General features: G+C 33.8%; 3 protein-coding genes and 1 long non-coding RNA gene across 5 annotated transcripts; 1 reads left to right on the plus strand and 3 right to left on the minus strand.

Annotated features, from left to right (window-relative positions):
• On the minus strand, positions 1-3,776 carry LOC132312642 (E3 ubiquitin-protein ligase WAV3-like). Its single transcript, XM_059811094.1, has 3 exons — positions 3,543-3,776; positions 2,796-2,882; positions 1-1,557 (listed from the first exon to the last, which is right to left on the minus strand). Exons 1-3 carry the CDS (start codon positions 3,651-3,653, stop codon positions 187-189), a joined length of 1,569 nt encoding a protein of 522 aa, XP_059667077.1. The 5' UTR covers positions 3,654-3,776; the 3' UTR covers positions 1-186.
• A 2,812-nt stretch (positions 3,777-6,588) lies between these two features.
• On the minus strand, positions 6,589-11,410 carry LOC132312649 (APO protein 1, chloroplastic). 2 transcript variants are annotated; one of them, XM_059811105.1, is made up of 5 exons: positions 11,247-11,410; positions 10,032-10,146; positions 9,673-9,746; positions 7,706-8,073; positions 6,589-7,575 (listed from the first exon to the last, which is right to left on the minus strand). In XM_059811105.1, exons 2-5 carry the CDS (start codon positions 10,084-10,086, stop codon positions 6,738-6,740), a joined length of 1,335 nt encoding a protein of 444 aa, XP_059667088.1. In that variant the 5' UTR covers positions 10,087-10,146; positions 11,247-11,410; the 3' UTR covers positions 6,589-6,737. The 2 variants fall into 2 exon arrangements, with proteins under 2 accessions (XP_059667088.1, XP_059667097.1); XM_059811114.1 differs by lacking the exon at positions 11,247-11,410 and having other exon boundaries at positions 9,653-9,746.
• A 1,844-nt stretch (positions 11,411-13,254) lies between these two features.
• On the minus strand, positions 13,255-17,358 carry LOC132280064 (probable galacturonosyltransferase 4). Its single transcript, XM_059782182.1, has 9 exons — positions 17,256-17,358; positions 17,099-17,133; positions 16,970-17,011; positions 16,750-16,837; positions 16,199-16,434; positions 15,291-15,562; positions 14,716-15,073; positions 13,956-14,531; positions 13,255-13,545 (listed from the first exon to the last, which is right to left on the minus strand). The coding sequence occupies exons 1-9, from the start codon at positions 17,356-17,358 to the stop codon at positions 13,255-13,257; spliced, it is 2,001 nt and encodes a 666-aa protein (XP_059638165.1).
• A 5,195-nt stretch (positions 17,359-22,553) lies between these two features.
• LOC132312661 (uncharacterized) lies at positions 22,554-26,475 on the plus strand. Its single transcript, XR_009483310.1, has 3 exons — positions 22,554-23,215; positions 23,697-23,823; positions 26,226-26,475. It is a non-coding gene; the product is annotated as an uncharacterized LOC132312661 (long non-coding RNA).
• Positions 26,476-27,345: the final 870 nt, after the last annotated feature.

A 27,345-nucleotide genomic window follows, 5' to 3' on the forward strand; every position in this document is an offset into this window, starting at 1 on the left:
TATAAAAATTCAAATCTTTCCTATAACTGTTACACAAGTCTATGTAACGGAATACACACGCCCTTTGAGCATAGACACTGGTTAAATGATGAAAAACCTAAAGCAATCTCAATTCCCAAGCCAGCTAAAATGCTGGGGAATTGGTTGATGTGTATAAACTTGCATTATAGTCCTTTGCAGGATGCTTCATAGCCTATACCAATGCAAATGCTTGGCCCATCTTCTAGCCATGCAAGGATCTTGGTAACCCCAGCTCTCAACACTGCTAGTCCTCCCACCCGCGGTAACAACAGCCTCTGTACCATCAGTAGTACTTTCTCTTTTATCCTCCATGTCCACCAGAATTTCGCCTGTCCTAATGCGTTCTTCAACCCCACCCTCAACATAGCTATACTCCATACAAACACGTCTAGAGTCGCCCAAATTTATAGGAATCCTCCTCTCCTCACCAGCTCTCAGTTCTTCAAATCTTACAATTCTAGCCCCCTCTCCAATCCTCAACTGGATTTCTCTGATCACGCCTCCAAGTACTCTGGCAAGGAACTCCTCAAATTCATGCATGACAAATCCACTAGAATTGCCAAATCCGAATCCTACATAAAACTGATGAACTGGAAAGGGAACTTCCATGTCCATGTAATAATATGCTGTTGGATTGTCAGACAAATGCAGAATGCAGGATTGTGGATTTTTGTGGGCGCGATCTCCAAGTACCTTTATTCCTTTCCTGAGCCCCCCAGTTGGATCTGCTTGTCCTGTGTAGAGAAGGCGATCAATGACTTGTAGTGCTGTTCGCTTCCCATAGGATGTCATGCGCCTGAGGGGGAAGACCCGTTCTGCAGCAGACGAGTAGGTGACAATGGCCAAACGATCAATGGGTCTAAGTGAGAAAACCACTAGTGCCATGGATTGCTTTATAAGTCTCAGGTGAGGCCCATTGGGGCTTGCAACTAAGACCAAGTCAGTTGCTTGCTGATGTGCTAATGTTACAGAGAGATAAGCTCTACTATTTGAGCTGGACAGGTAAGGTGTTTGCCCATTTGGTGCAAAATGTTGTGGTGCTGCTAATAATGATGATGAGCTGCTTAAGTGCTGCAGTGATGAAATCCCACACGGATGGTATGAATTGGGCCCATTGACCTGCAAAGCTTGATTTGAGCATGGATGGAAGCTTTGATGAGTGAGTGGGGCAGGTATGAGAGTGAGATGGAGACGGGTATGATTAGGTGCGTGGTCAGGCTCAATAGGGTCGTCATCATCATAGCGGGCAGAACGTAGAAAGGAGCGTCTATGGACACGGAAAGTGGCAATGGAGTCATCCAGTATCTGGAGAATGGGGTCAGTTGTGTTGCAAGAAAGGGAGCCAGGTGTGTTTAGGTTACGAGGCAGCTTGGTCCAATGTGCACGGCAAATAGGGCAGGTGACACTGCCATGGCGGACATTGGAGGAGATGCACGCAAAGTGGAATGCGTGAGAGCACTGTGCTATGAATATAGCTTGGCCTGGGCTGGCACCTGTGCCATAACTTAGAGGATCAAGACATATGGCGCACAAATTCTGCCACAAGAGAAAAAAAATGAAAAAAACCATTAGGCCTTCAAAATGAAACTGTAAAACTCACTCAGAAGCATTACCAGCAGCAGACGTGTTGAAGTAATTAATAGAGGAAGATAGCACATTGTACAATTATGCTGCAAAATTAGTTTATAGAAAGTAATTTCATTGGTTATATTCTTTTTCCTGGCAAGGTATTAAAGCAAATAAATTGAAACCTAAAAACAAAACATAGCAACCAAAATACAAAATAGGACTGGGCAGTAAACAGATTACAACAATAGTGTCATATTGTTGTTCTGCAAGTTAAAAGGAGAACCAGTCCTACATCATTCTTCTATAACAAAGATTACCCCAATCCATTCACATTCTAGAGCAAGTGGTGCACATTCACATTTGCTTTCTGTATAACATGGTGATTCACGTAATGTTTTTCTGCCCTTGGAGTAGGTGCAGTAATTAATTGAGTAGGCTCAAGTGGGTTGTTTAACAATCGAACATGTTAAAAAATGCAATGTGTTAAAGGATATGCCATAAATCTGCAACGCTAAATCCACATACCGTTCTCTTCCTCAATATATGGATACAGACACTGAGACACACTACTAATGGACATGCTTCATATATAATGTCTTGAGTGGATGACACACTGTTTATATCCAATCAAAGAGATCATTCTGAATCTGAGACTAAAATGAACATTAGCTAGGAGGTTTACATGACAAAAAATGAGAACAAACGTAAGACCTGCCGATTTCTTTTTTTTTTAAGAAAAGAATTGCAATTTCTAAAGAACCCCGCAGAAATTCTAAAATTAAAGTTCTATTTAAAAAACCCAATGAATTTTCAAGGTGGAATCTTCTATTTCGTGGTGAGGGTCTGTATAACAGGGGATCCTTTGCTAATGCACATGCTTATCATGCCGTAAGACCAAGGATTAACACAAGCATCAATCACATGCTAAGACAAATGTAATGCTGTATTAGGGGGAAGAAGCTCTGGCTGGAAATTGAGCTCAAAATAGGCACAAAGGGTGCTCCTCAAACAACAGTGAAATGTGTGTGAATAGGCTCCATCCAATTTGTTTGTGCTATGTGAATGTTCCATGATTGGGGTTATAGAAAAGAAAAGGCTAAGCATTTGAAACCAGACTAGAAATAAAAAGCCTAATTAGGTTATCTTATTGTTATTTGCAGTAACTTGTAAGGTGAGAGAGGACAAAGGTAATTTGGAAATACTACCTTGGTAGAAGTGGAAGCAATTTCTGAAAATTTATCAGTACTTGTCCTTGGCTTTGGAGAATGATTGTCCATTGAATCTGAGGAAATCTGCAAAAAACAAAACAATGGTTTTCCTCCACTGAATCAAAATCTATAAGGATTGAAAAAAGGGGAAAAAAAAGAAGAAGGAAAAGTAAAGAGGACTTGGAAACTTGGGAATAACTAAGAGCTTGGACATTTGGCTTCAAATAACTAAATAATTTGGAAAAAGAAAAAAATATGTAGAAAGCTGTGAATTGGAAGACAGAATAGACAGAGAGAAACACATATTTTGTTGGACAGATACCAGAGAGAGAAGAGATGGTTCATAATAAGAGCCAATGGGAATAACAAAATAGGGAAAAAGGGAAATGCTGGAAGGAAAGGGGAAACAGTGTTTGATGATTTTGAACAATTAGGAAATAACCATTTTTCCACAATGGTTCTATATCAGAGCTAATGGGGAAAAGGGAAATGGTGGAAGGAAAGGGAAAACATTGTTTGATGATTTTGAACCATAAGGAAATACCATTTTTTTTAAACAAATCACGCCATTCCTTTCTCTTTCTGGTTTTGTTAATGGGTTAGGAAGTATCAATATTTCCATCATTCTCTGGTTTTTCCTTGAAAGGAAATGTAAGAAAGTAGTGATTTTTATTTTTTTTCCCATAAGAAGTAGAATATATTAAAATAGCATGAAGATAAGATAGTGAGAGAGAGAGATCTTACAGTAATGGCAGTGTCGATGACAAGGGGTTGTCTGCATGAGAAAGAAGCGCATGTTGTTTTCAGGATTTTACATGCTGCTTTTTTCAGTTTTGTTGAAGCTCCTCCTACCATTTTTGCCTATGAGGAGTAGCCTCTCTCTCTCTCTCTCTATATATATATATGTTTATATTTATCTCTTAATCTAATTTACTACTATTGTTATATTTATTAATGAGATTATTCTGTTTCCAATCATTTTATGCACGGATTAATTAATACTATTTTGTAATTAACTGAGGAGACAAACAGCCTTCAGAGATCTCTAGAAATTTTCTGCTTGGAGGGAGCTGCTTTCGTCACTCCAAGCATAAATATATATATATATATACACACACACACACACAGAGTAGTATACACACCCAGGCACATACATAGTTACTGCATCTTTGATGACAGATGACTGTACAATGGTAAAATTTTACCGGCAAGCAAATAGTAACGAAATTTAACTTAACTTGTGAGATTTCATTTTTATAGTAGCGAAATTCACCTATAGGTAGAACCGCAAAAAATGTGATTAAAGAGGATTTTTATCCTTCTCTTTCGGCAACAGTAATAATAAATGAATTAGGAAAAAAAAAAAGTAATAATATGGTTCATTTTTTAAATGCATGGATTATAAGATAGCATTGTAAATTTATTCGTTTATAAAAATGCTTCCGAACAGACACACAAAAGACAATTAATTGATACAACATAAAAATAATCAAGAGAAGACAATGACATTTTGTGAGACTCATACTTAATGTAATTTTTTATTTTTATTTTTGACACACTCATGTATGTATTGACTATCGAGAATATTGCCTTGTGTACGTTATTTAGGACTAATGTTTTACCATGAATAGTATTATTCTGTGTCATTTCACTGTTTGAATGTGTGTATTACACACAGTTAACAAGTTTGAACAAACCATGCCTTTACTAGTACTAGTTCTTTTTTAACTCGTAAAATGCAACGATGACTTAAGAGACATAATTCTAAAAATATGGGACAAATTAAGCAAAATGATGGACTGATATTTGAAGGGTATGCTCATTTTTCTATTTGGCCATCAAAGGAGTTGCTAATTTGCTTGGGTGCTTTTGTTGGAACAGAATGCAAAGCAAAATGAGAGCCAATGCAAAAAAACAAAAGCCGCAAAAAATGACTTTGATATGCTAAAGCAGGTCGATATTTGTATTCTATTTATTAAAAAAGAAGTTAGAGAGAGAAAAGGGAAAAGCAATGAGAAGGGAAAGAGAGAACCGTTAAATTCGAATTTCAAAATTTGATTTCGGCATCATCAATAATGATGATGGGGAGACTTATGGTGGGATTAAGTTTGCCCACACAGCACAAGGCACCCAAAAGCAAACTTACTGAGTAGGCGTCGGCGCCATTAATACTTTACTTCGAGTCGTTGCATTCCATCGGCTTAGAAGGAGGGGAAAGGAAAAGGGAAAAAATAATATTCTTTCAAAGACATAAAAAAAAATAATAAAAAAAAATAATCTAGGACCATTTTTTTGTTTTGTTCTCTATGGAATATCAATATCACTCCCTTCGGGGCCAACGTTATCGTTGGTCACACTTTCGGTTGGGTCAGGTTCTGATACCATTTATAACAGTTCACTCCATCACATGATATGCATAATGATATGATATTGTCCATTTTGAGTTTGAGTCTACACGGGTTTTGTTAGTGAGCTTTATTCCAAAAGACCTCTTACTAATTGAAAATAACACCCATAAGTCATGTAATAGTCTATCAGTGGCTCGCACCTGCCCACGACACACCCGCCCACAAACTTACCGCTGCCGGACATTCAATCCCTGTTAAAGCACATTGTTGACAGCATTCGAGAGTTGGGCGAATCTTTCCTTCAAAAGTGGTAAATGGGAAAAGACTATAATCTATAGCATATGAATCCTCTTAATCCAGTAGTGTTCCAATGGCCATGAAAAGAAGAGAAAGAGAAAAGGTTTGTGGTGTCCACAAACCAAGATGGAAACTTCACCCCATGAGTGAGCTTCAGTTGCGTACAAAAGGTTGTTCATTTTGACCAAGTCTAATCACCCAAAAAGGGCTCATTTCTCTTCTACTTCTTACTTTTTCTTTCTTCCAACTTCGATTCTATCCCATTATTCACTTTCAATAGTCTTTGCCTAATCATAATAGCTTTTTTCACTCCCTCTTTAGGAATTTGCTTCCTCCAATCTATCCAGCGTGTGAGACACCTGAATAGCAGGTTCTGACTAGTATCTCACACCCATACAAAATGAATACGACCTGAATATAAAATATGAATACAAGACAACTTGAATACAACGATATGATAATACTTTTTAAAAATAAAAAAATCCATGATATATAATTTTATATATATATATATATATATATATATAATCAATTTAGATCACAAAGATTCAGTAGTAAAAAGTATGAGTTATTTCCAAGAATAAATTATTATTTTTTTCTTATTTAAAAAGGTAGATGATTCAAAGAATATAATTAGCACACTTTTATTTTTTGCAATTGAACGAAGGTGACACTAAAGAGTCCATGGAACTTGCGTACATTTATTTCCCTATGAAGACCTCGAACGTCTGGGAGCATTGAAGTTTACCCATCACGTCATTCGATTCCCTTCTAAAGAAATCATAAAATATTATTGATATTGATGTCTTAGATTATGATTCCTTCTCTATGGTTGATTAAAGAAAAAATAAAAATGATGTGGAAGTTCTAATTTGAAGTTGAATATAAAGAGGTCAATTTACAATCAATTCATGTGGCCTCAACGATAGGTCATAAGACAAAAGTTGATCCTTCAGTCGATGTTTCGAAGAAAAAGTTAGTAGAATGCTCAGCTCCACGGGCGGTGTGCTTGTATTCAATTCCCCACTCCCCTAGTTTGCCCAAAAAAAAAAAAAAAAAATCTCTACCAAATCCATCAAAGAGTAGATTGTATAAATCATTTGCCAAATGTTATCCGGAGAGTAAAACACTAAAACCTCTAGCCATACTTCAAACACAAGGCATATATAGTACTACCCTTCAAATTTGGAGGTTTGAGCAGTTACATACAGAAAGCTGTACATCAAATGTGAATATACTCTTGAAAGTTTTAAATGCTGCACATATAAAGCCTATATAATCTTGACAAACCTCATCATGCAACTAAGAACGCCTCCTCACTCTCTGGGACGACAATGTCAAGCCTCATCATAGGTTTGTACTTGTTAGGTATTTGTGCACCCGCCTGCATGCACACTTCTACCACAGCAGGAACCTTCCCATAGAACCTCTTCAATGCGCTCCTCAATGGAGGTCCTTCTGGATCCTGAACATGCCATACATAATTAGGGGGAAACACTTCATCCACCGTCGCGTCCTGCCAACCATGCTTCCCATCCCTCCACTGATGCTTGAATTCCCCACAAAGCTTAGCATTATGACCCCAAGGCCCAACGTGAACTTCCGAGCAATACCCACAAGCCTTCACTGTGTACTTCCTCATCAACTTAGTCACACCCCATCTCACTTTCTCGTATGCAATAATGGTCTCCTTAGCAATAGTTGGAACCTCTGACATTTTAGGAGCGGAGAATCGCTCAAAAGCCCTGTGCGTGTCAAGATCCAAAAGTGATGAAGCTGAATCCTCAGAGTGACACGGTTTAGGAGGGTCAACAAATCCACCTCGGTCTATCACTTTTCTTCCAATCATTCGGACAGGTTCAGTCCTTCGCCGCGAAGGATATTCTGGTAAATCAACACCAGCTTGGATGCATAGCTCCACAACTGCTGGAATTCTGTCATAGTCGAACCTACTCTCATGCTTAATGCGCCGTCCAAAAGGATCATACATATGGTATGACTCAATAGGAAGAAGTACATCATTAATGGAACCCTTCACCCATGAGTGATAGCTTCTGCGCTGCGCACCAGTCGGACCATGGCAATCCTGAATGCTGTGACCTGCATGGGCCACATGAACTCCCGAGCACTCGCTGCAGGACCACCACGACATATTACTTCTCCGAAATATATAGGCTTGACAGACATTCTACAGGAGTGAGTAGGACAGGGCTGCAAAAACGTAACGAGTACTGTAACAAGTACAAATTTAATAAAAGTTACCTGCAAGCATAGACGGGAACTATGTGCAAAAGCTGTGCAAGTCCCTTAATTAGTATTTTCCAAGCATCTAACACTTCATAAGCAACTGGAATAAGATCAGGTACAAGTAGTCCATTTTTAGGAGGCTCAAGAGGCTTCTCTATTCCCATTTCTGCAAGTTTTTTGTTGGCCCTTGCTACCTGCTGGATCTTCTTCAAAGGAATTGGATAAGGTTTCTTCTTTTTTTTGGGAAGGATGGGGGGAAGATCCACATTTTGAGGATGTACCACCTGCTTCTTTTTGGTATGATATCGAGGAGGCCTCTGGCCAGCGCAAACAAAGGCCCCTGAAGTCGTTGGCACATAGGTATGAAGCCGTTCATACTCAAACTGCAATTAAGCGAAAAGCGTTAGCCTCCAAAACAGCGATCTGTGAATACACAAGGGTGCAGGACAAAAAATAAATAAATTAGCAGACACCAAAAAAGAAAATAGCACTCTCTATCAGCTAAAAAGAATTAACTGCCAAATACTTCAAAGCAACCTCAACCGGTACCACAATGAAAACTGGCAAGAGGAAGTAGAATTTAAGCAAAGTACAATGGAAGGACATTATCGATTCATGATGGAAATCACTCATGAGCCGTGGACATAGAAAAAAGAAAAAAATAAAAATAACTGCGAACAACTTTTATTTACAACTTCATTGAATAGATAAAGAGAATTACGTATCTGCTTCAAGAAGAATGTAAAGAACAAAAGAACACAAAGTCCGCTCCCCCCCTCCCCCCAACACACACATCATGAAGCATGGAGTTCGCACAAAGCAGTCCTCCAAACTTGTGGTATCACTTGGCTACGATATGTGATCCCTAAATCATTAAATGGAATTAATTATAATCATCCAATTCCTAAATGTGATGACATTGCAATGACCCTCTATTCTATTTGCATTCCATTCCTTGGTAATAGAATCTGCAAATTCCACAACCTCTTGAAGTTGATACTGAAATAGTGAAATTTGCAGAATTTAAGACCCCTTCTAAAGCAAGACTCAGCACGAGAGGATTAGTTGTGCTTGCAAGACTTACAAAGTTTATACAATGCTACCAACATGATCTTTGCAGATTCTCCCAATTTAATATTGCCAAGGTTCTGATAATAGTAAAAATCAATGTTCAGATTAAGTAATTATAGAAGGAACTAACAAGACAATATAGGTCTACCAGGTCTATATACTTCTGAAAACTTAAAGCAGAAAAAGGAGTATATTCCTCTTCCAACTGTCCCAAAAGGGATCAAAGTTATGTTTCAAAATAAGAAGACTGGTCCAAAAGTCAAGAATGTACTAAAATGCATTACACAAAGATTTATGAGAGAGGTTTAGCTGCTGAAGAAGGCTTCACTCCCGCGCCAGTTCAACCTAGTGTCGGAGCAGCTGAGATGATAGGATTTATTATTCAAGGGAATGCAGGAGATTGGACTTCGAAGTACTAGCTGGATGACATGTGATGGGATGACTAACTAATGATTTATTAACTTCATCCGAGTACCTTCAAAAAGAATGAAAATGAATTGCAACAATTTTGATGGTTCAGCTTCACCACAAGGAAACATTCAAGAAGTCCATCTGTGAAATGATTCAAAAAACTCAGTAGCCATGTAATTGGCCACTTACAAATGTTCACTATAACATTATTTTAGTGTTACTGAACAATATCAACTTTCAAATACAGGTTGGTTTGGTTTGTTGTTTTAGGAGATTAGATAACACAAGTTAAAGAAGAGATTGCAGCAATTACACAGGGAACTCAAAAAGGTTATCTGAACTCTGAAGTGCCATAGATATAATCATACATCGTACTCTGCACATATGTTTTGTAGCTTGACATCCAAAAAGTGGACAAACAGAAAACAAGCCAAAAAAGAAAAGAAAAGAAAAGATCAAGAACAGAGAAAAAGATATTACAAAAAGAAGAGAAAGGAAACCTTCAGCCCAAGAAAACATGACCTTGAAGCTGGTAACTGAGACCTCTTACAATCCACTCCTCCAAGGCAAACACCTGAAAGTTAGAAACCAGATTAATAGCTAATATTTCCGTGAAAAAATATACTACATAACACACACATACACAACCAAAAAAAAAACACAAAATAAGTCCTTATAGATTGGTGTTGGACACACCAAATGTAAGTGTTACATATATTATGTTGGGCATCCAAACCCATAACCAGGCTCACAGCTCATTTTTATTTGAAGTCTCTGTAACACAGATCCGTATCTGTGTCGATAAATGTCCTGGTCAAATTATAGGTAAAATATGAAAAAGTAATAAGACGAAGCTAACCCCTCTGAGATGGATTCCATGGAGCAATAGGTATTGCTGGAAACTGCAGGAGCATTTATCCGAAAATGTGTCTGTATACTTTCTGTTCCCCCAAAATACACCAAATGTTGGAAATCTGGTGTCAGAATTTAAAAGATTGATTAGTCAAATTACTATTTTACTTGTATTGTTCTACAAACTGCGGGAAAAAGAGAAGGGGAGAGAGAGATGTTGACAATTGAAGATCGCAGCCATTTTCCTCCCTCTCATCTAGACCTTGACAGTATAAGAAGGCCTGAAAAAATAATGAGTAATGACATGGCCTTTAAGGGGTGAATTGTTTTGACCAAAAATAACTAAGGTCCAACACTGTTTGTTGCTCAATAGATGATAAATAAGCTTCAAGTAGAGAAGAGTAAGAGTGTTCAGCTTTGGAGTTTATCTTCTTCTTTTTTTCTTTTTGTCAAACGGTTGGAATATTCAATGGGAACAGCTCTCTCTGTTACCCATAAACCGTCCAAACCCTGGTGAGTTTAGGGTTCAATTCCATGTATGTGATACGGCTACAATCTACACAAGGATTTCACCAGCTAGGCCGGTTGATATCTTATATGCTTTGGCATTTTACACTGTACAGTGTATCTAGAGTGTAAGTAAGTAACAAGTGTCTAAATTTTGGTAATTTCCAGGAGAGAGAAAGAGAGAGTTTTAACGTTTTGATAACTATAACAGAGGCATGAGTTAGAGAAGCTGAAAATTAGCATGCCATCCATGACTCATTGAAAAGCAATTAAGGAACATAACTATTATATACATAATACATTCCATTGTTTCAAAGTAAAACAAATTTTATCATAAAACCTTTTATATGAAAAAAAAGAAGAATAATTTTCCTTATTTTTCACGATGTTTGGTATAATTCTAAAAAACATTTTTCAGTACTACATTTTATAGCATATTTCTGGAAATACTTGATTACTTGTATGTCTGGACGCTTAAGATTTCCATTGGCAATCTTTTAGCTCACTAGTTCCACAGGTCCATGGCATCTAACTAGTTTCGTCTTAGGGTTTTCCACAAACACATTGTGTGCATTAAGACATAGCAAAGAACATTAACACTATATCACTCTGATAAAATCAAGTGAAAAAATTAACCTTTATTACATTACCAGGAACAGAATTATGCATGTATGATAATTATATATGTATAATATATAGAGAGAGAGAGGAGAACCTTAAAAACCCTTTTCTTCTCTTGTAGATTCCTGTAATTGAAACAAAATATTCAGTACTACGTTCAACAAAGAGGCTGTACTATGTGTGGCTATGGCGTTCGCCGGAGGAAGTATAAAATCAGGTTTGGGGATTGAACTTTAATTTTCCTTGGTTAAATTGGGACTTGGAAATGTATATACGCTCTATTTTGCAGAATATGAGTGCATGCAATATTACTATATTGCCCCTGCTTATCTAAGGGTGATTTATTGCTAGTCCCGATCCACAGCTGCATCAAACGCCCCACAAGCATCAACGTGTGGTAATGTTTGTGGTTTATCTAGGGTGATATTGTGTAATAATTAAAATATAATTATTAATATGTATTTATGTGTGATGTTTATGATATTATTTTTTATCTTCAGGGTGAAAGTAGCACAAAAATACTTTTTTGACTTAAAAAAAAATGGATAATTATTTTTAAGAAATGGAGTGTAATAAATCTTTTCGAATAAATAAAGGAGCTTTTAGTTACCCCTTTTATCCTCAATTTGTAACAATGAATTCATGTTTGAACAATGATACTAATTTTGAATACATGAGTTGATGATGTGAGCTACTTAAATGATATTATCGTGAACTCATGCGATATGGGAATCACATTCTCGAGTTAGAAAATGTACTATTTTTCTTATGTTATGTTTGGAAGTATTAAATTAGTGCACTGAATTTATAATTGAAAAAAATTTAATTCAAAATTTGTATTAATTTTTTTTCAATCTCAAATCCAAAACACCGATTCAATATTGTCAAACATATCATTAATGTGTTGTTGCTCCACAGCCTGCACTCGTGTGGTTGAATTGTTTAACTTTTTAATACACTTTCAGGGGCTAGCAAGTCCCTCCTCCATCTTAATCTTTTTCTTTCCCTACTCTCATTTTTTTTTTTTTTTTTCTTTTTTTCTTGAGCCAGATGTGAGAAACCCTTCCTTCTTATTCTTTTCTTCAATAAATAAGTTTGTTGGAGTAATTTTATCAGATTTTTAGCACGAAAAACCCATTCGTTGACGAGATAAATCCCCAAGTAGTTGAAAAAAAGGCTTTTGAGTGGAGTATTGGCTAAATATAAAATATTATTGGTTTGTCCATTTGAACCTCAACAATTGTCCAACAACCAGTGACCATTTGCAGAAACAGTTGCACTTGCAGGATATATCTGGTATTGTCTCAGAGTAACTATCAGTTCCTTGATTAATTATTTATCCCAATCTTTCATGAGACTGAAAGAAAAATAAAGAACAACTATTGAGTTAGTTACAACCATAGCTGGCTGCTGAGTTTAAATTCAACAAAAGCAAATATATTAGTTTGTCTGAGTAGCTTAGTTGAAATCTATTGCTCAATCATAAATAACTAAAATTAAATAAACACAATGCATACAATACTAAAATTGAGTAACACAAACGGAACGAATACTAAATAATTATAACAGATAAATTTCCTCTCAAGTAGAAATTGGACGAAGTAGGTAGCCATCAGAAGCTAGATCCAGATTTTCTTGCAAGTGAATCAGGTCTCAGCAAATGACAATATGGACTTGTTTCTAAATTTTAAGCATTTGAGTGGAAATGCAAAATGAAAAAGAATGATTGATTTCATATGAACTGCATTCCTTATGCAGAGAGACAACAGCAGATGAAAACCTAATTGATAAGTGAAACTAAGAAAATATTATATAAATTATACCAGAAATTCTTGGTTCGAATCGTTTACATATAGGACTGCACTTTTGCAGATCCATAACAAACAATGCAACTGCCAAGAGCAAACATATAGAAAACATGACTTTATTAGAAAAAATAAAATAAAATAAAATAAAGGAAGAAGAAGCAAAGTTCAGCAAATATATATAACTGAATTAGCATTTGTAAAAAATGACAATGTATCATGCAACAAAGTGGTACTAACCTGTGAAAAACAAATGGCCAGAGAGGAATGGTGGAGGATATTTATCAACTGGATATGCTATTTAGGTTCATTTAAAGGATTGATGTTGCACTCTTGCATTAGCAAATGATTAAAATCAATGAAATTTTCCCAGTAGCTTCGATACTCGGATATGCCTATCTCAAGCCATGGTTTCAAGTCACCATTGTAGTGTATGACAGCTGCTTGTCTGATATCCTTCTGGCTGACATTTGGTTTGTAGCCAAGCCCCAGTACATGCCAAGAATGATCAAGGAGATAAGTTCGGTTCCAAAATGTTACTAGACCGGGTGGCAGGGTTCCCAACTTCCACAACTGTCTGTCCTGATTCTGCGAACAAAACAAAATTTGCCTCAAGATTGTTAACACAATTAAACATTCGGAACCAAATTAGAAAGAGGAAAAATGTGGCAGTACTTTTTTGAGTTTTGAATAATGCATTTTTTGAGTTTCAAAAATGCATTATGCATTTTTGACAAGTATAAACAAGTATCATTCTAGATTTTTAACTGAATAATGCGTCGTAGTTAAATTTTTTGTACAGATGATCCCAAATGGTTGGACAAATTATAGTTCTCCAGAACTCTCATATGATTTTTTCTTGCATGATGAATGTATAGTTTCAGGCTTCAGTTTTATGTTTGATTCGTCACAATTTTAAGGATTTCATTCTAAATGGTGTTATAGTTGTCATAAAAGAGAAGTGTACACCAGAAAGAAGCTTATAAGATGACTCTTACCAGATTCTGCCATGTGTGGTACACCTCTGTGACATTTTGCCTCTTCCATTCCTTCAAATCAAATATATTCATTCCAAATGCCCATGCACAAGCAAGGGGATCGAAATTTTTAGAAATGAGTGGATTTGAAAAGTTGAGATAACGATTGAAGCGGTGGAAGGTTCCTCCACAAGTCTCAACTGCACCATTCACTTTCCCCTTCATATCAAGAGACCAAAGAGGAGTGAGATCCTTCTGCACTACTATATCATCATCTAAAAACAGTATTTTATTGAGATTCGGGAAGATCTCTGGAAGGTAAAAGCGAAGATGATTCAAACTTGAAAGGTACTTTGGGTTCCGGAACTTTGAATTTGAATCAGAATCAGCACTATAAGTCCTCAAGTAATAATCCATTATGGATGAAGAATCTAACCGGCTTAGAACTGGACTGTAACTTGAATTTAACCATGCAAGTTCTTCAATATTCTGAACCTGTATAGTAGCTTTGCCTGGAGGGTTTACCAGAAACCACATGCTCATTGCTGCAAAATTCGGTCTATCAGTAACAATGTGGAAGACATGGTTTGAAGGGTCCTGCCAAGAATAACACACAATAATAACATGAAAAATTTGAGACATCAATGTGGATATAAGATTGATTGATGCTCTGTTTGATAGCTGAAAATTTTGATTTCTCATGATAAACAATTGAAAATGTTTCAAAACTTGAAGATAACAATGAGCATGTAACGATTTCATGGGTTAATAGATCATTTACCTTGGCATTGGAAACAGTCGAGTTTACAACAACTGCTGCTGCCAATAAGTTATCTGAGAATAGTGCATAGTGGTACAGCCAGGGGTCTTCTAGTTTCTCTTGGTTTGGAAACTGTCTTTCGGATGAATTTAAGTTAAAGTACTCAACTGCAAGGCGTAAGGGAAGGCAATGAAGACCTTTAGGGAGCGTTTTGGTCGTTAAATGTGTCAAAAACACGGTCTGCTTCTTGTAGGCTTGGAGCTGCTCTTCTGCCGAATGCATCATAGCACGCAGCTTTTTTACTACTTCAGTGTGGTCGTCTTGAATTTGCTTGCCTTTGGCTAATGTTTGCTCCATTGCCTTCAATTTCTTATGGGCACTGCATTTATATTGCAACTCGTACTTATTGATTGGAATAAAAGGAAATGGAAAATTAGATGAGAACTTGAAGCACGAGATTTTACATCATCGCTTATGGAATAAAAAAAACCTAACAAGAATATCGGCTAGCTATATGATGCTCAGAATATGTTATAAACAGATAGCAATAATAATATATCTAAAGGTTTTATAATATATTTAAAGGGAATACTAACTTTTTTGGTAGCTTAGACTCCCTGATTGCATCGCCAAGTGCCCTTTGAGTTTCCTTCATACGTAGTTGGAGCTCCCCTATAAGTTGAGGATTGTTTTTCTTAGCTGCAAGAGAAAGGTACACCTTTCCCCTGATAAGCTGATCTTTAAGATGCCGAACAAGAGATTTTGTCGTAAGTGTTTGGTCGGTTTGGTACTTGGTTTTAGTCTTTGTAGGTTCACTCATGCCAACATTCGTAGACATTTGAGCAGACTGTGTCTCAGGTTTTATTTCCTGGATCCAGAGGATAACAAAAGGAAATAGAAAATTATGTCCACGTGCATTCAATCTCATCTCATCTCATCTAAGAACAACTGGTCAATGTTTCTGTTAATCATCCTTAAAATGGAGTACATAGTTCAGCAAGAGATGATGCATGACAAAAGATCAAACAAAAAGGATTTCTGCTAAAACAATTAAACGCAGAGATTACTAATCCAATTTTTTTTATATAATTTCAAAAGAATAAGTTAGTACATTAGAATTGACTAGAAATGATAAAAGTTAAAACATTATTAGAATAATGGTGAAAGCCCCTAAAACAAAGAACAAACTCAACCATGTCAAGGAAAAATATTTATATCGTAATAAAAATAATCTAGAGGCACAATGGGATCCATAAATGTATTCCGGATCTAAAATGGAGCTGAGAAATGACTTCTAAATGTTGGCACATTCTCAACCGGAGTGAAATTGACAGTGCAAAAAGTCAAAATTTTCTACAAGTATCACTTTATGAACCTTAGTTTTTGTTTTATTGGAAAATAGGATTTGGCACAGGATTGCCCATATTTATTAATTCCAGGTTTCTATACCAAAATCCAATTAAGTCCATGAAAAAAAATATATATGAGGAAAAGCATAATTTACCAAATTTTCAGTGGCAATATTGGATGTATTCTCAGATGCCCTCAATATCTCCTTATCACCTTGTTCTTCCTCTCTTTTCTTTTCACTTGTTGATTCATGTTTATTCGAGATAATGTCAGGCTGATTTGCTTCATGCACTCCTTCAATCGCCTGTCTGATGGGGTTTTCGTCTACCTGATGACCATCTCCACTGCCACTGCTCGTGGTTGATACCGTGGTCTTGTGCTCCATTGATTCTGCCATTTGCAGTTTTGAATCATTAACAAACACAAGATTTTTAATTTTTCTAAAAAAAAAAAAAAAACACTAGGGAAAAAAAAAGTGAGGCTTTCAGCTCAATTTCATTGACATCCAGTAACAAATTTTATATTTCCACACCAAATACAGTTTTGAATCATCAACAAAACACAATAATTTTTTTTTTTAAATAAAAAAAAGAAAAAGAAAAGCTTTGGCTCAATTTTATTGATATCCAGTAACAAATTTCATACTTGCACAGCAAATACAACATTATTTCCAATCAATGCAAGACCAAAGAAAAATAAATCAACCTTGATCGAGCTGTCTAATTTTGCGGGAATTCGCTCCTGTAGAAGCATCAGTATCCAAAAGGTTATTCTTTAGAGTTGTGGATGATTCCTACCCATCATATATATACATATATACAAATTAAAAAATTGGAATTTTATTGATCTCAAGTTTCACTAAAAAATGAAATATGTAAAAGACCAAAAACAAAGCCAATTGCGATATGTATGTATATATATGTACCTGGTGAGGCAGATTATGTGGCTTAATTTCTCCACCAAATGTCTGCACATAGAATGCAAAAGATCAAAACTTTTAAAAATTCGGATTAAGCCCAATTAAATGAAAATTTCAGGTAGATAATGAACTCACAATAGCTGAAACCTCTTCTATGAATTCATTTCTAGCTGCATAAAATCCAAATCACTTTGTTAGAGAAAAGAAAAATAAAATAAACATCTAACCTAACTTCATATATATGTATATATATGCACACAGTGTCTCACTCAAATACGTAGTATATATTTACAGGGGGAGAATATATTACTGCTTCCGAGGCTGTCAGTGTAGAGAACAATGGGGGCAAAAAATGTAACTATCAGCGACAACACCATAGCCTTGCGTAGCTTCATTTTCGTCCACTACGTATTTGTATATGCTTATATATATATATGTAATTATATGTGTATATGCTTATGTTATATATGACCCAGAGTGGGAGAGCTGAGAATGTATTGGTAACAAGAGAGAGAAAACCATAACATGGGTTTACCGTTATATTACAGAATATGGCGCTTTGAGAATAAAATAGATTATGCGCTTTCTGATATATGTGTCTGTACATATATACATATTTATATATACAAACACATACAAGGTAGGGAGATGATGATGTGGACAGCCACAGTATCACGCCACGTGTGAGTGAAAACACTTTCCCCAAATGTTCGTAATATGTAGTCATATTATAATACTATATTCATAATATATATTTATATATATATGGTAAGCAGTAATATATTTATATCATCAATCACGATTCCAAAGCGTCCGTTTCGGGATGGACTGACTGAGTAGGGAGTTGAATTTTGATCCAAAACTTGATTTATATAAATTAGATACAATTGTTTATGCCAAGTCACACTGATTTGAACTTTGGTTGTTCATTTAATTCATGCGTACACGAAATGTGTGTGAGTTTTTTAAAAAAGTTTTATGATATGTTTTATTATTTTATCCGTTAATAATAGGTTTGAAATTTATTAAAATTATTAGAGAAAAAAATATAGAATTTTTCTAATTAAATTCCATAATTTTGTATCATTTTTGACATTGATCCTTGTATTAAAAAGTATTAGACATGATTCTATTTTTAAATATTTTTATTAGTCCACAAACGGTCCATCAAATGACTTTATAATTAAGAGTTTCGTTTTTGATAAAATTCTAAAATTATCCATTTGCTTAAACTCTTAGGCGCAATCTTAGCTATCAACTTTTTTATCTTAGCTATCAACTTTTTTATCTTCATATGGGAACTTTTCAATGAATAAAAATCTGATTGTATTGTAGAAAATACTGTAACTCTTGTCATTCTAAATATAAAATTTATTTGAGAAAAAATATTCTTAGATTATAATGGAATAATTTTAGTTAATTAAAAAAAAAAAAGTTAATTAAACTCTTTGAGGTTTGGATGAAAGTTAGTCACTTTTTGAACCATATAACAAATGTATATAAAAATCTGTAAAATGTGTATATGACCCATTGAGCCTGAAGTTTGAACACTTAAACCATACATGGATGAGTTTCAGAAGAAAATGAGAGGAAATAGACCTCTCACTTCTGACATCCCAGAAAAATATTTATGTATCAGCATGCTAGAGCTTTGACCAATGACCAATGCATCAAACAATAACTCCTCATGCTCATTTTGGTATTACACATACATTAGGTAAATGATATTTGGACTAACATTTTTCAAAAAAATGATAAGATACAACTGTCCTTCAAAAACATTTTCCTTCTTCATAAATATTAATTAGGTAGTTATTACTTATTAGACATCATATATAACATTTTTTAAAAATTATTCCCCTCCCGTGGTCACGAAAGGTAACTTAAAGTAGGTATTCATACCCGTGAATCCTACATGAGTGCAATTGTCTCCAAAAGGGTCTTAAAGGAGGTCTTCCAAAAAATGTCAACCTTTTCATTTTTGGTTATCCCAAAATAATGTTTCATTTCAAGTATTCTTAATTTACCCTCATTGCTTTAAAGTTATTAAAGCATAGGACCTATCATAGAAGAGTATTCATTCAATACCATTATAATAATAAATAAAAAATTAAAAATTACTTTTTTATAGAATTAGGTTCCAAAAAGGGGCACATTTTGGGGCAGAAATCCTCTCCATGGTACCTCTCACTGGAGGTTGTCCCTGAAGGATCCAATGGCTGTGATGAAGCCATGTCACCTAGAGTTGCCTAGTCATTGCTTTGTCATTACCCAGTAAGCGCCAACTCAGCATATGAATTAAAAAAGTTATTAAACTCAATTTTATTTTACCATATTCAAATACCTTGTATACAGAAGTATTTTATTCAGTTATACGTGGGACCAAATTCAATAAAAACCAAATTAACTTTTACTTCTTCTCTTTTGTTCATCTTCTTCATGCTTCTGTTCTCTTCTTCTTCCTTCATCCTTCTCTAATTTTTCACCAACACCAAATACCTTCATCCTCATGTCGGTAATGGAATTGACTAGGTAAGATAATGGAATTGATTTCAATTGATTTTATGTTTCCTCCTATTCCCATAAATATATATACACACATGTTTTAAAGTGGAATTGATTTGTCTAATAAAGGATGGTGACCACAGAAAACCCATGGTTTCTTCTTCGCATAGTTGGAGAGAGACACAAATGAGAGAACCAGATTTGGGGAAGAAAGATAGGGGAGAGAGAATTGGGTTTGGATCGTTAAGGCAGTGTTTGGCTAGGCATTATTTCCCTATTTTTTTCATTTAACTGAAAAATGATTTCCTTTTTTTAATTGTCGTGGCCCTATTTTGACCGCTAGATCAATTAGCGATAATGATGTATACTCTCATGTATACTCACCATTAGAAATGATTTTGGTTTGGTAATTAATGGATAATGATCTTGAATTTAAAGATGAGTGATCAAAATTTGGGATGAAATATGAGATAAAAACTTATTTACTGAAAAATAGGTCTAAATAGCATGTTATTATTTTTTCATTTATTGTTACTTATCTAAAAACTGTCATTACCAAAGGAAATTTTGTGTATATGCATTATATATCTCAATCTTTTTACAAATTAAAATTTTGTGTAATTACATTCCAAAAATAAATAATTTTTATACAATCATTCTATCTACAAAATAACAGATTTAGAATCACGACAATTTTAGATGCATGATGGATAGGTAAATTTAGAATTTTAGATTACAAAAAATAAGAATCACAAGTTCTTACAACATGTATCATGTATGAATTGAATATTGTATCAATATATTTTCATAACACATATCAAAAATAAATTTAGAATTTTAGATTACAATAAATAAGAATTACAAGTTCTTACAATATGTATCATATATGAATTGAATATTGTATCAGAATATTTTCATAACACATATCAAAAATATACTTTACAAAGTATCGTCTTCCCTTCGGTTGTCGATTAATAAAATTTGATTTTGAAAAAAAAAAAAAAAAAAAAAATCTATTTTGCCAACAATGAAGTAAAATAGCAATTTTAAATCAAGATATATATAGGTAAATATTCATTATGTTTTAGACATTAATTTATATAATAAGTGATACGTGTTACAAGTAATTTGTGGTGCTAGATATAATTTACGTTTGAAACATGTTAAGCTTAAGTTGTGTAACATGTTTTCACTTTTGGCAATGGGATAATCTTCCATTCATAAAAGAAAGTTGATGGATTTATTTTATCCTATTCCTTTTTATATTATTGTTGTATTATAAAGTTCATAAATGATATATGCTACAATTAAGTTAAGATGTATCATATAATTGATTTTTGAAACATTATACTTTAAAGTTGTGATGTTTTCAAGATATGTTTGTTTAATATTACATAATTAAATGTTTGTTCAAGATATGTTTGTTTAGCATGTTATTATTTTTTCACCTTTTTCTACTTATTTAAAAACTGTCATCACCAAAGAAAATTTTGTGTATATGCATTATATATCTCAATCTTTGACAAATTAAAATTTTGGGTAATTACATTCCAAAAAAAAACCAAATTTTTGCTATTTACCAAAGGAAATTTTTGTGTATATGCATTATATTAAAATTTTGTGTAATTATAATAAAAAACAAATTTTGTGCAATCATTCCATATACAAAACAACAAGCCTCAAAACATTCACCCCCCCCAAATCTTGCCTCAATTAGTTGGTATCAACAATTCAATCAAAAAATACAAAAAAATACAAAAAAATAAAAATTTCAAATCCATAAGCCACCCTCCCCATATCTCCCTACAATATCAGCATCAAACTACCGACCCAAAAAAAAAAAAAAAAATCAAATAATAGCATTCAGAATCAACGCCGATTTCTATTCGATGACCCAGAAACTTTTTTTTTTTTTTTTTTTAAGAATGTTAAGCAAATGTATTTATGTAAACATAATTACAAAGAAGTCCAGCTTGTGCTGGAACAAAAGGCAGTGGCCCAAAAGAAACAACAAGGTCAATGACCGAACCCAAGAGTCTAAATGACTCAACCCGATACTGTGCTTGATATTTCAAAGCACTTATCTACAACACGTCAACTCAAAAACGAGAAGATCTGAACAAATCCCATGGTTAAAGCAAACCCCACCTGTTCTCCCTCTTTTCTGTCGACTCTTTTTGTCGTCTCCCTCAATTGATGCCATCCAGCGGTCTTGGAGGCGGACGAGAAAAAGGATTATATTCCTAGTCCTTCAAGGCTAGGAGAGCTTCCATATGGTTTCTGGGAGAGTAAGATTGTAGTTTTCCTCTGATCGAACTTGAGATTGAAAGAAGAACAGTGACCAAATCATAAGCTCTCTGCTGTAGTTTCAGTCCGTCAACGAGCCTCCCAACATCGGCGAACAGAACCAACTAAACCAGACCCAGCAACCTCCATTGTTTCCAGCCAAGCTTCATTCACATCATTAATGTCTGGCGAAGTTAATGATGGTGCTCCCTTGTTTCTGGCTAAGCTCCATTGTTTTCGAGAATGTATGGTGCTTACTTCAATTTAAGAGGGAGAGAGACCTTGAGTGAAATAATGAAATATCAATAAGATATAGAATAAAATTTTGGGGGGAAATCAGTTTTATATTTTGAAGGGAATTTGAATTTCATTTGGTATAAATTCTTGTATAGATACATATGTATGTATGTATATACACCTACAAAGTAAATACCTTTTTTTTTTATTAAAAGGGCCATGTTACTAATTTAACCCTCTAAGGACAGCCTCCGGCGAGAAGCGACTTGGAGACGATTTTTTCCCCACATTTTGGGGGACCGGGAGAATATTATTTTTATTTTTGTGCAACAAATATATTGTGTATTCAATTGTTCAAGTGCTATCAAACATGGACGTCTCCAGTGGAACAGCGTCCTGTTTCCGGCCGGTGAGAGATTAGTTCAAAATGCGCCACATCACTTAAAATCACTTGAGTAAAAAAAAAAAGTTACTGAATACTTCTATACAAGTATGGAAAGAAATTTTATACTTTATACCAAATAAAAAAAGAAATTTTATACTTTATACGTTTCATTTATTTATTTTTAAACAATCTAAAATTTGAACTGCATACGGCTCTTCTCCTTCAATCACCAACATCGCCCTAATTCTCTCTCTCCTGTTCAGATGGTGGCGGGCTATCAAAGGCAACCAGCACCTACACAGATTTTTCTTCCATCTCTGTCATTCTTTCTTCGATCTGGAATTTTGTGATTTTGACCTTCACCCGATTGATACTTTCTGCGGAGAATTGAAGGCCTAGGCTAGAAATTCAATTGCTTTGCATTGTTTGGTATTGATGAAAAGTAGGGTCATCGCCCTAATTCTCTCTCTTCTCTTCAGATGGTGGCCGGCCATCAAAGGCAACCAGCACATACACATGAGACAATTTTTCTCCCATATCTGTCATTATTTCTTCGATCTGGAATTTTGTAATTTTGAGCTCCACCCTGATTGATAGTTTCTACGGAGAATTGAAGGCCTAGGCTAGAAATTCAATTGCTTTGCATCGTCTGGTATTGACGAAAAGTAGGGTTAATGTGATTTTGGTGGCTCGTGTGAGAATGTTGTGAATTTGATGCTTCCGTTTTCGACGGAGACGCTGAGTTCGGGTTTGAAGTCGCAGTAGATTCTTTAATAGACACGAAACTCAGTTTCCTTCGATGACTTCCACAGATTCTCAGCATAATTTCTTAGTGAAGGGTATGTATCACAAATTTTAAATTTTTTATTTGAGCTAACTCGAATATGAAGCAAGAGAGCTAAACTGTGGGAAATGTGTTAGATGGAGTCTGAAACCCCAAATTATGTTGTTGTGTGTGTCACCAGGTAAATTCTTGATTTATATTGGGTAAATGGGACTAAAAAAAAATTTAAAAAAGAAATATTGAATGATTCAAGGAAACATTAATAAGCTCCCCACATTTTCTATATAAATCCGGACTGTGTTGTACAAATGAACAATAACACTGCCTTTCATTGGGGCAAAAGACCGAAACCAAAAAAAAAAAAATGGGTTGATTTTCAACTAAAATTGAGGTGTCAAAAAACTAAGCACAAAAGTCTTGCATTAGGGTTTCTGGAGTTTTGCCAACTATGGCCAAATTGTTTCTTGCTTTTTTCCCATGTGTTGCGGTATTCTATGGTTTCATCCCTCTATTGACATTTTGCTGTTTTGATGCAGGAAACGCCTCTTCAATATCATAAAACGATCTTCCAACAATTTTGAAGTTATGACAGGGGCAACGAAGAAACGAGCAAAGGCATCAGTTTCAAGTCACAATGGAAATAAATCTAAATCTAGCTCCAAGGTAGAAAAACGATCACTCTTCGACTTTTTTTTAGTTCTATCACATAAATTGAAATCATAGGCTAGTAGTGCTGGGTTGTTATTTATGTTGCTTAAATGTAGAAACTGGTCTAATGTTCATAATAATAGAAAGTGCCTTAAGAATACTATTCCAATAATAATTTTAGCAAGTCGATTAGAGACTCATGATTTTCACTTATGGTAAGGATGAATGTTCGAAGAGATTTTTAGGTGCTTGGAAATCATGGCACATGGTAGGCATATATAACCTTTTTTTAAAGAGAACCTTAATTTTCATTGTGGGATTAAATTTATCTATGTTTAGCCCTCTTTCGGTTGTAGTTGCTCTCTAGGTCTTGTTCCTTAATTTAATAATTAAAAATTCAATATTGTAACATTCAACATTTGCAATCATATCATCATTTGATTATTTAGTTCAGTGGTTTGCAGTAAGATATGACTACTGCTACTCAGCCCTTTAATGGCAATTTAAAGGCTAAACTTCTCTTGTTTCTTTCACATTATATTTTTATCTTTCTTTTTCAATCTTATATTTAGTTAGCAACTTCATTTGGTTACTGAGAAACCAGTACAAAGATTATAAAAAGGAAATCTAAATTTCTTTCAATTCCTAATTCTTTGGTTTTCTAGTGAAAGGAAAAATATATCAGCAAGTTAGTACTGTTATTTGATTTCTTTGGGTAAGCTTTCTCAGCCGTCAAGGAAGGATAAAAGTGTTATCATTCAATTACTCATAGAATTAATTTTATTAGAAAAATATGTACTGAATGACTTGTTTGACCATATGTTGTAAACCAATTAAGATTGTATTTATATTTCCAACTTCCTTCTATTTTTATTATTTATTTTTTAATTTGTATACTGGTTGCATTGCATTAGTTTTGTTTAATGAGTTGATTTTAAGTTTGAGAGCTAATTCACATAAAATTTAATTTTGGGGCCTATATCCTATAGGCACTGCTAGTATTGGATGTATATATATTGTTTCAATTCTTCAATCATTTCTTTTTTAAGCGTTTAGAGCAAGACTAATATATGCACCAAAATTTTATACTTTACTCTGGATAACAAATTTGTCACTTTCTTTGCTTAAGGTTTTATTATTTGATTTATAATACGATTGATGGTGGCATTATTATTATTATTATTACTATTACTATCATTATTTTAATTTATTTGGTAAATGTTATATCAGTGGCTTCATGTATATAGAATTGGAGAGAATATATATGTTATCAACATAGGTAAACAAGTTCCCTTATTTAATATATATTTTTTAAGATAATTCTTTTGCAAAAAACTAAGTCTGTCAAAAAAAAGTCCAAAGAAATAGTTTTCTTACTCTTTTTTTTTTTTTTTTCAATTTTAAAATTGAAGTGTTCATTCTTGTTTGCATTTTTATGCAAATTTTTATAGTTAATTGCCGAATGTAATATTAACTCTGTATTAGTTACCATTTATTTTCTTTTTTCACATTTTTTTTTTTAATTTTTTTTAATTTTTTTTTTTAATTCTAAAATTAATGTGTTCATTGTTGTACGCATTCGTATGAAGCAACAAAATTAGTTAATTGGTGAAAGTAATATTAACTTCATGTTCCTTTCATGCCACCTTTGACTTCTATTGCGTGCATTAATTTGTATTTCATATTTTGATTTCTTTTGCATGTGTTTGATTTCTTAGGTTTACTTATCATATTTATATTTATTTATGTTAGTGTTTGATTCTATCTATGATGATTTTTGTTACATGTCTCTCATACCATATTTTGATTTATATCTCGATGTATTAAAAACTTGGGTATTTTGAATTTCCAGTACTATAAATTGAAAATATTGACTCTTTCCTTTATCTTATGTGTAGTTTATAATCATGATTTTTTTGCTATACTATGTTCAATTGTCTCGATTCAATATTCTTTTATCTTGTATTTTTTTTTTGTGCAAATAATGTTAAATATTAGGTATTTTTATGATCAATGTCTATCCCTTTTAAAATATTCTATTAACATGGACCACATTAATTTCAGGTATATCATTTGTTGTTAGTTACCAACAAAAGGATCTTTATATGCTCAGTTTGGTGTGTGTGTGTGTGTATCATATTCATGGGTATTAGTTTTGATAGCTAACCATTTTAGATTTTAAATGGACGACGATATGGGAATGTTACGGTGCAATAGAGCAAATACTTGGACTTGAGGGGCCAAAAAATTTAATCGGAGATGGGCATATGTACCTCCAACATTGTTTTGAGTCTAGGAATGATTATGCAAAGTTTATAATGGGTGGTACGGTAACTAAGATTCTAAGCTTATATTAAGAGTTCTAAAAATTTATAATTTTTAAATTTAAATTGCAAATTAAATTGTTGTGATTGCAGGTAGATTAGATTGTCTACAACGACACTAGATGGTTGGCATTCCTGTGTACAAATGGAGTTGAGCTACAATAGGAAATTATTCATGTACAAGTTGGCATTTATGCCATGTATATTTATTTATTTATTTACGTATAATTGAAAATTTTATTATACAATTATGTTATGATACAAAGAACAAATAATTTTTAACTTGGGATGTATTCTATTCATATTAATGTGTTCTAGTGAAGATCATTCATTCTTGGTTTATGTTGGGAATTTAATGAATAATTACAATTTCACACACTTTAGTTTTAATTTGGAATGTATGTTTTATATTAAGATTGATTTAATTTGTCTTCTTAAAATGTAATTAAATGTGTTTTTATTTGGGATGTGTGTTTTATCCACGAGGACTATAAACTGTGTTCAAGTGAAATAAGGGATGATTATTTCTACAATTTTGTTGGGATTTATTTTATGATATTTGATTGTCACATATTACATTTAATTTTGGGATGTATATATCTCCATGATGTTCTTGTGTTGACGTGAAATAAAAGATGATTCATTTTAGGTTATCGTTGGGATTATATTAACTATAATTTGACACATATTATATATTTTATGGGATACATATTTTCCATGATGAATAATTAAATGTGTTCAAAATAAAAAATCAAAGATGATTTTTTGAAGGAGAAATAAATGGTGATTCTGTTACAATTATTCATGGGATTTATTGTATGACCATTGATTGACACAAATTACATTTATTGGGATGTTATATATAATTTAGGCACGAAAGCAATTAAATAAAGGTCGTGATAATTTGTACAAATGTATTTGCATAAGCTTATGAATTAAAAGTTATATTTGAAATATATTATTTTGCCCCTCAATATATGTATATATATATATATTTCTAAATGCCCCTCAAAAATTGGAAACACTATAGATAAGAATTTAAAAAAATTAGAAGTAGTGTGGATTCCGACACTCTCTTCAATACGAATATATTGTGATGTTATATAAGTTAGGCCCGAAAGTAATTAAATAAATTTCGTGATTATTTGTATAAATGTATTAGCATAAACCTATGAGTTAAAAGTTTTATTTGAAATATATAATTTTACCCCTC

This window comes from Cornus florida, unplaced genomic scaffold (genome assembly GCF_030987335.1).
Source record: "Cornus florida cultivar Cherokee Brave unplaced genomic scaffold, ASM3098733v1 CherokeeBrave_3.0.0_Hap2_Chr01, whole genome shotgun sequence".
In the NCBI taxonomy this organism is placed as follows: Eukaryota; Viridiplantae; Streptophyta; class Magnoliopsida; order Cornales; family Cornaceae; genus Cornus; species Cornus florida.

Coding starts and splice junctions, on each gene's coding strand:
- LOC132312642 (XM_059811094.1), bottom strand. CDS start 3,653: ATGGTAGGAGGAGCTTCAACAAAACTGAAAAAAGCAGCATGTAAAATC. Junction 2,883..3,542: donor TCATCGACACTGCCATTACT/GTAAGATCTCTC, acceptor TGTTTTTTGCAG/ATTTCCTCAGATTCAATGGA. Junction 1,558..2,795: donor TTGCTTCCACTTCTACCAAG/GTAGTATTTCCA, acceptor CTCTTGTGGCAG/AATTTGTGCGCCATATGTCT.
- LOC132312649 (XM_059811105.1), bottom strand. CDS start 10,086: ATGCTCCTGCAGTTTCCAGCAATACCTATTGCTCCATGGAATCCATCT. Junction 8,074..9,672: donor CATGTTTTCTTGGGCTGAAG/GTTTCCTTTCTC, acceptor GCTTAATTGCAG/TTTGAGTATGAACGGCTTCA. Junction 7,576..7,705: donor GTTCCCGTCTATGCTTGCAG/GTAACTTTTATT, acceptor GTGGTCCTGCAG/CGAGTGCTCGGGAGTTCATG.
- LOC132280064 (XM_059782182.1), bottom strand. CDS start 17,358: ATGAAGCTACGCAAGGCTATGGTGTTGTCGCTGATAGTTACATTTTTT. Junction 16,435..16,749: donor AATTAGACAGCTCGATCAAG/GTTGATTTATTT, acceptor TGCAAATGGCAG/AATCAATGGAGCACAAGACC. Junction 15,563..16,198: donor ATATTGCCACTGAAAATTTG/GTAAATTATGCT, acceptor CTCTGGATCCAG/GAAATAAAACCTGAGACACA.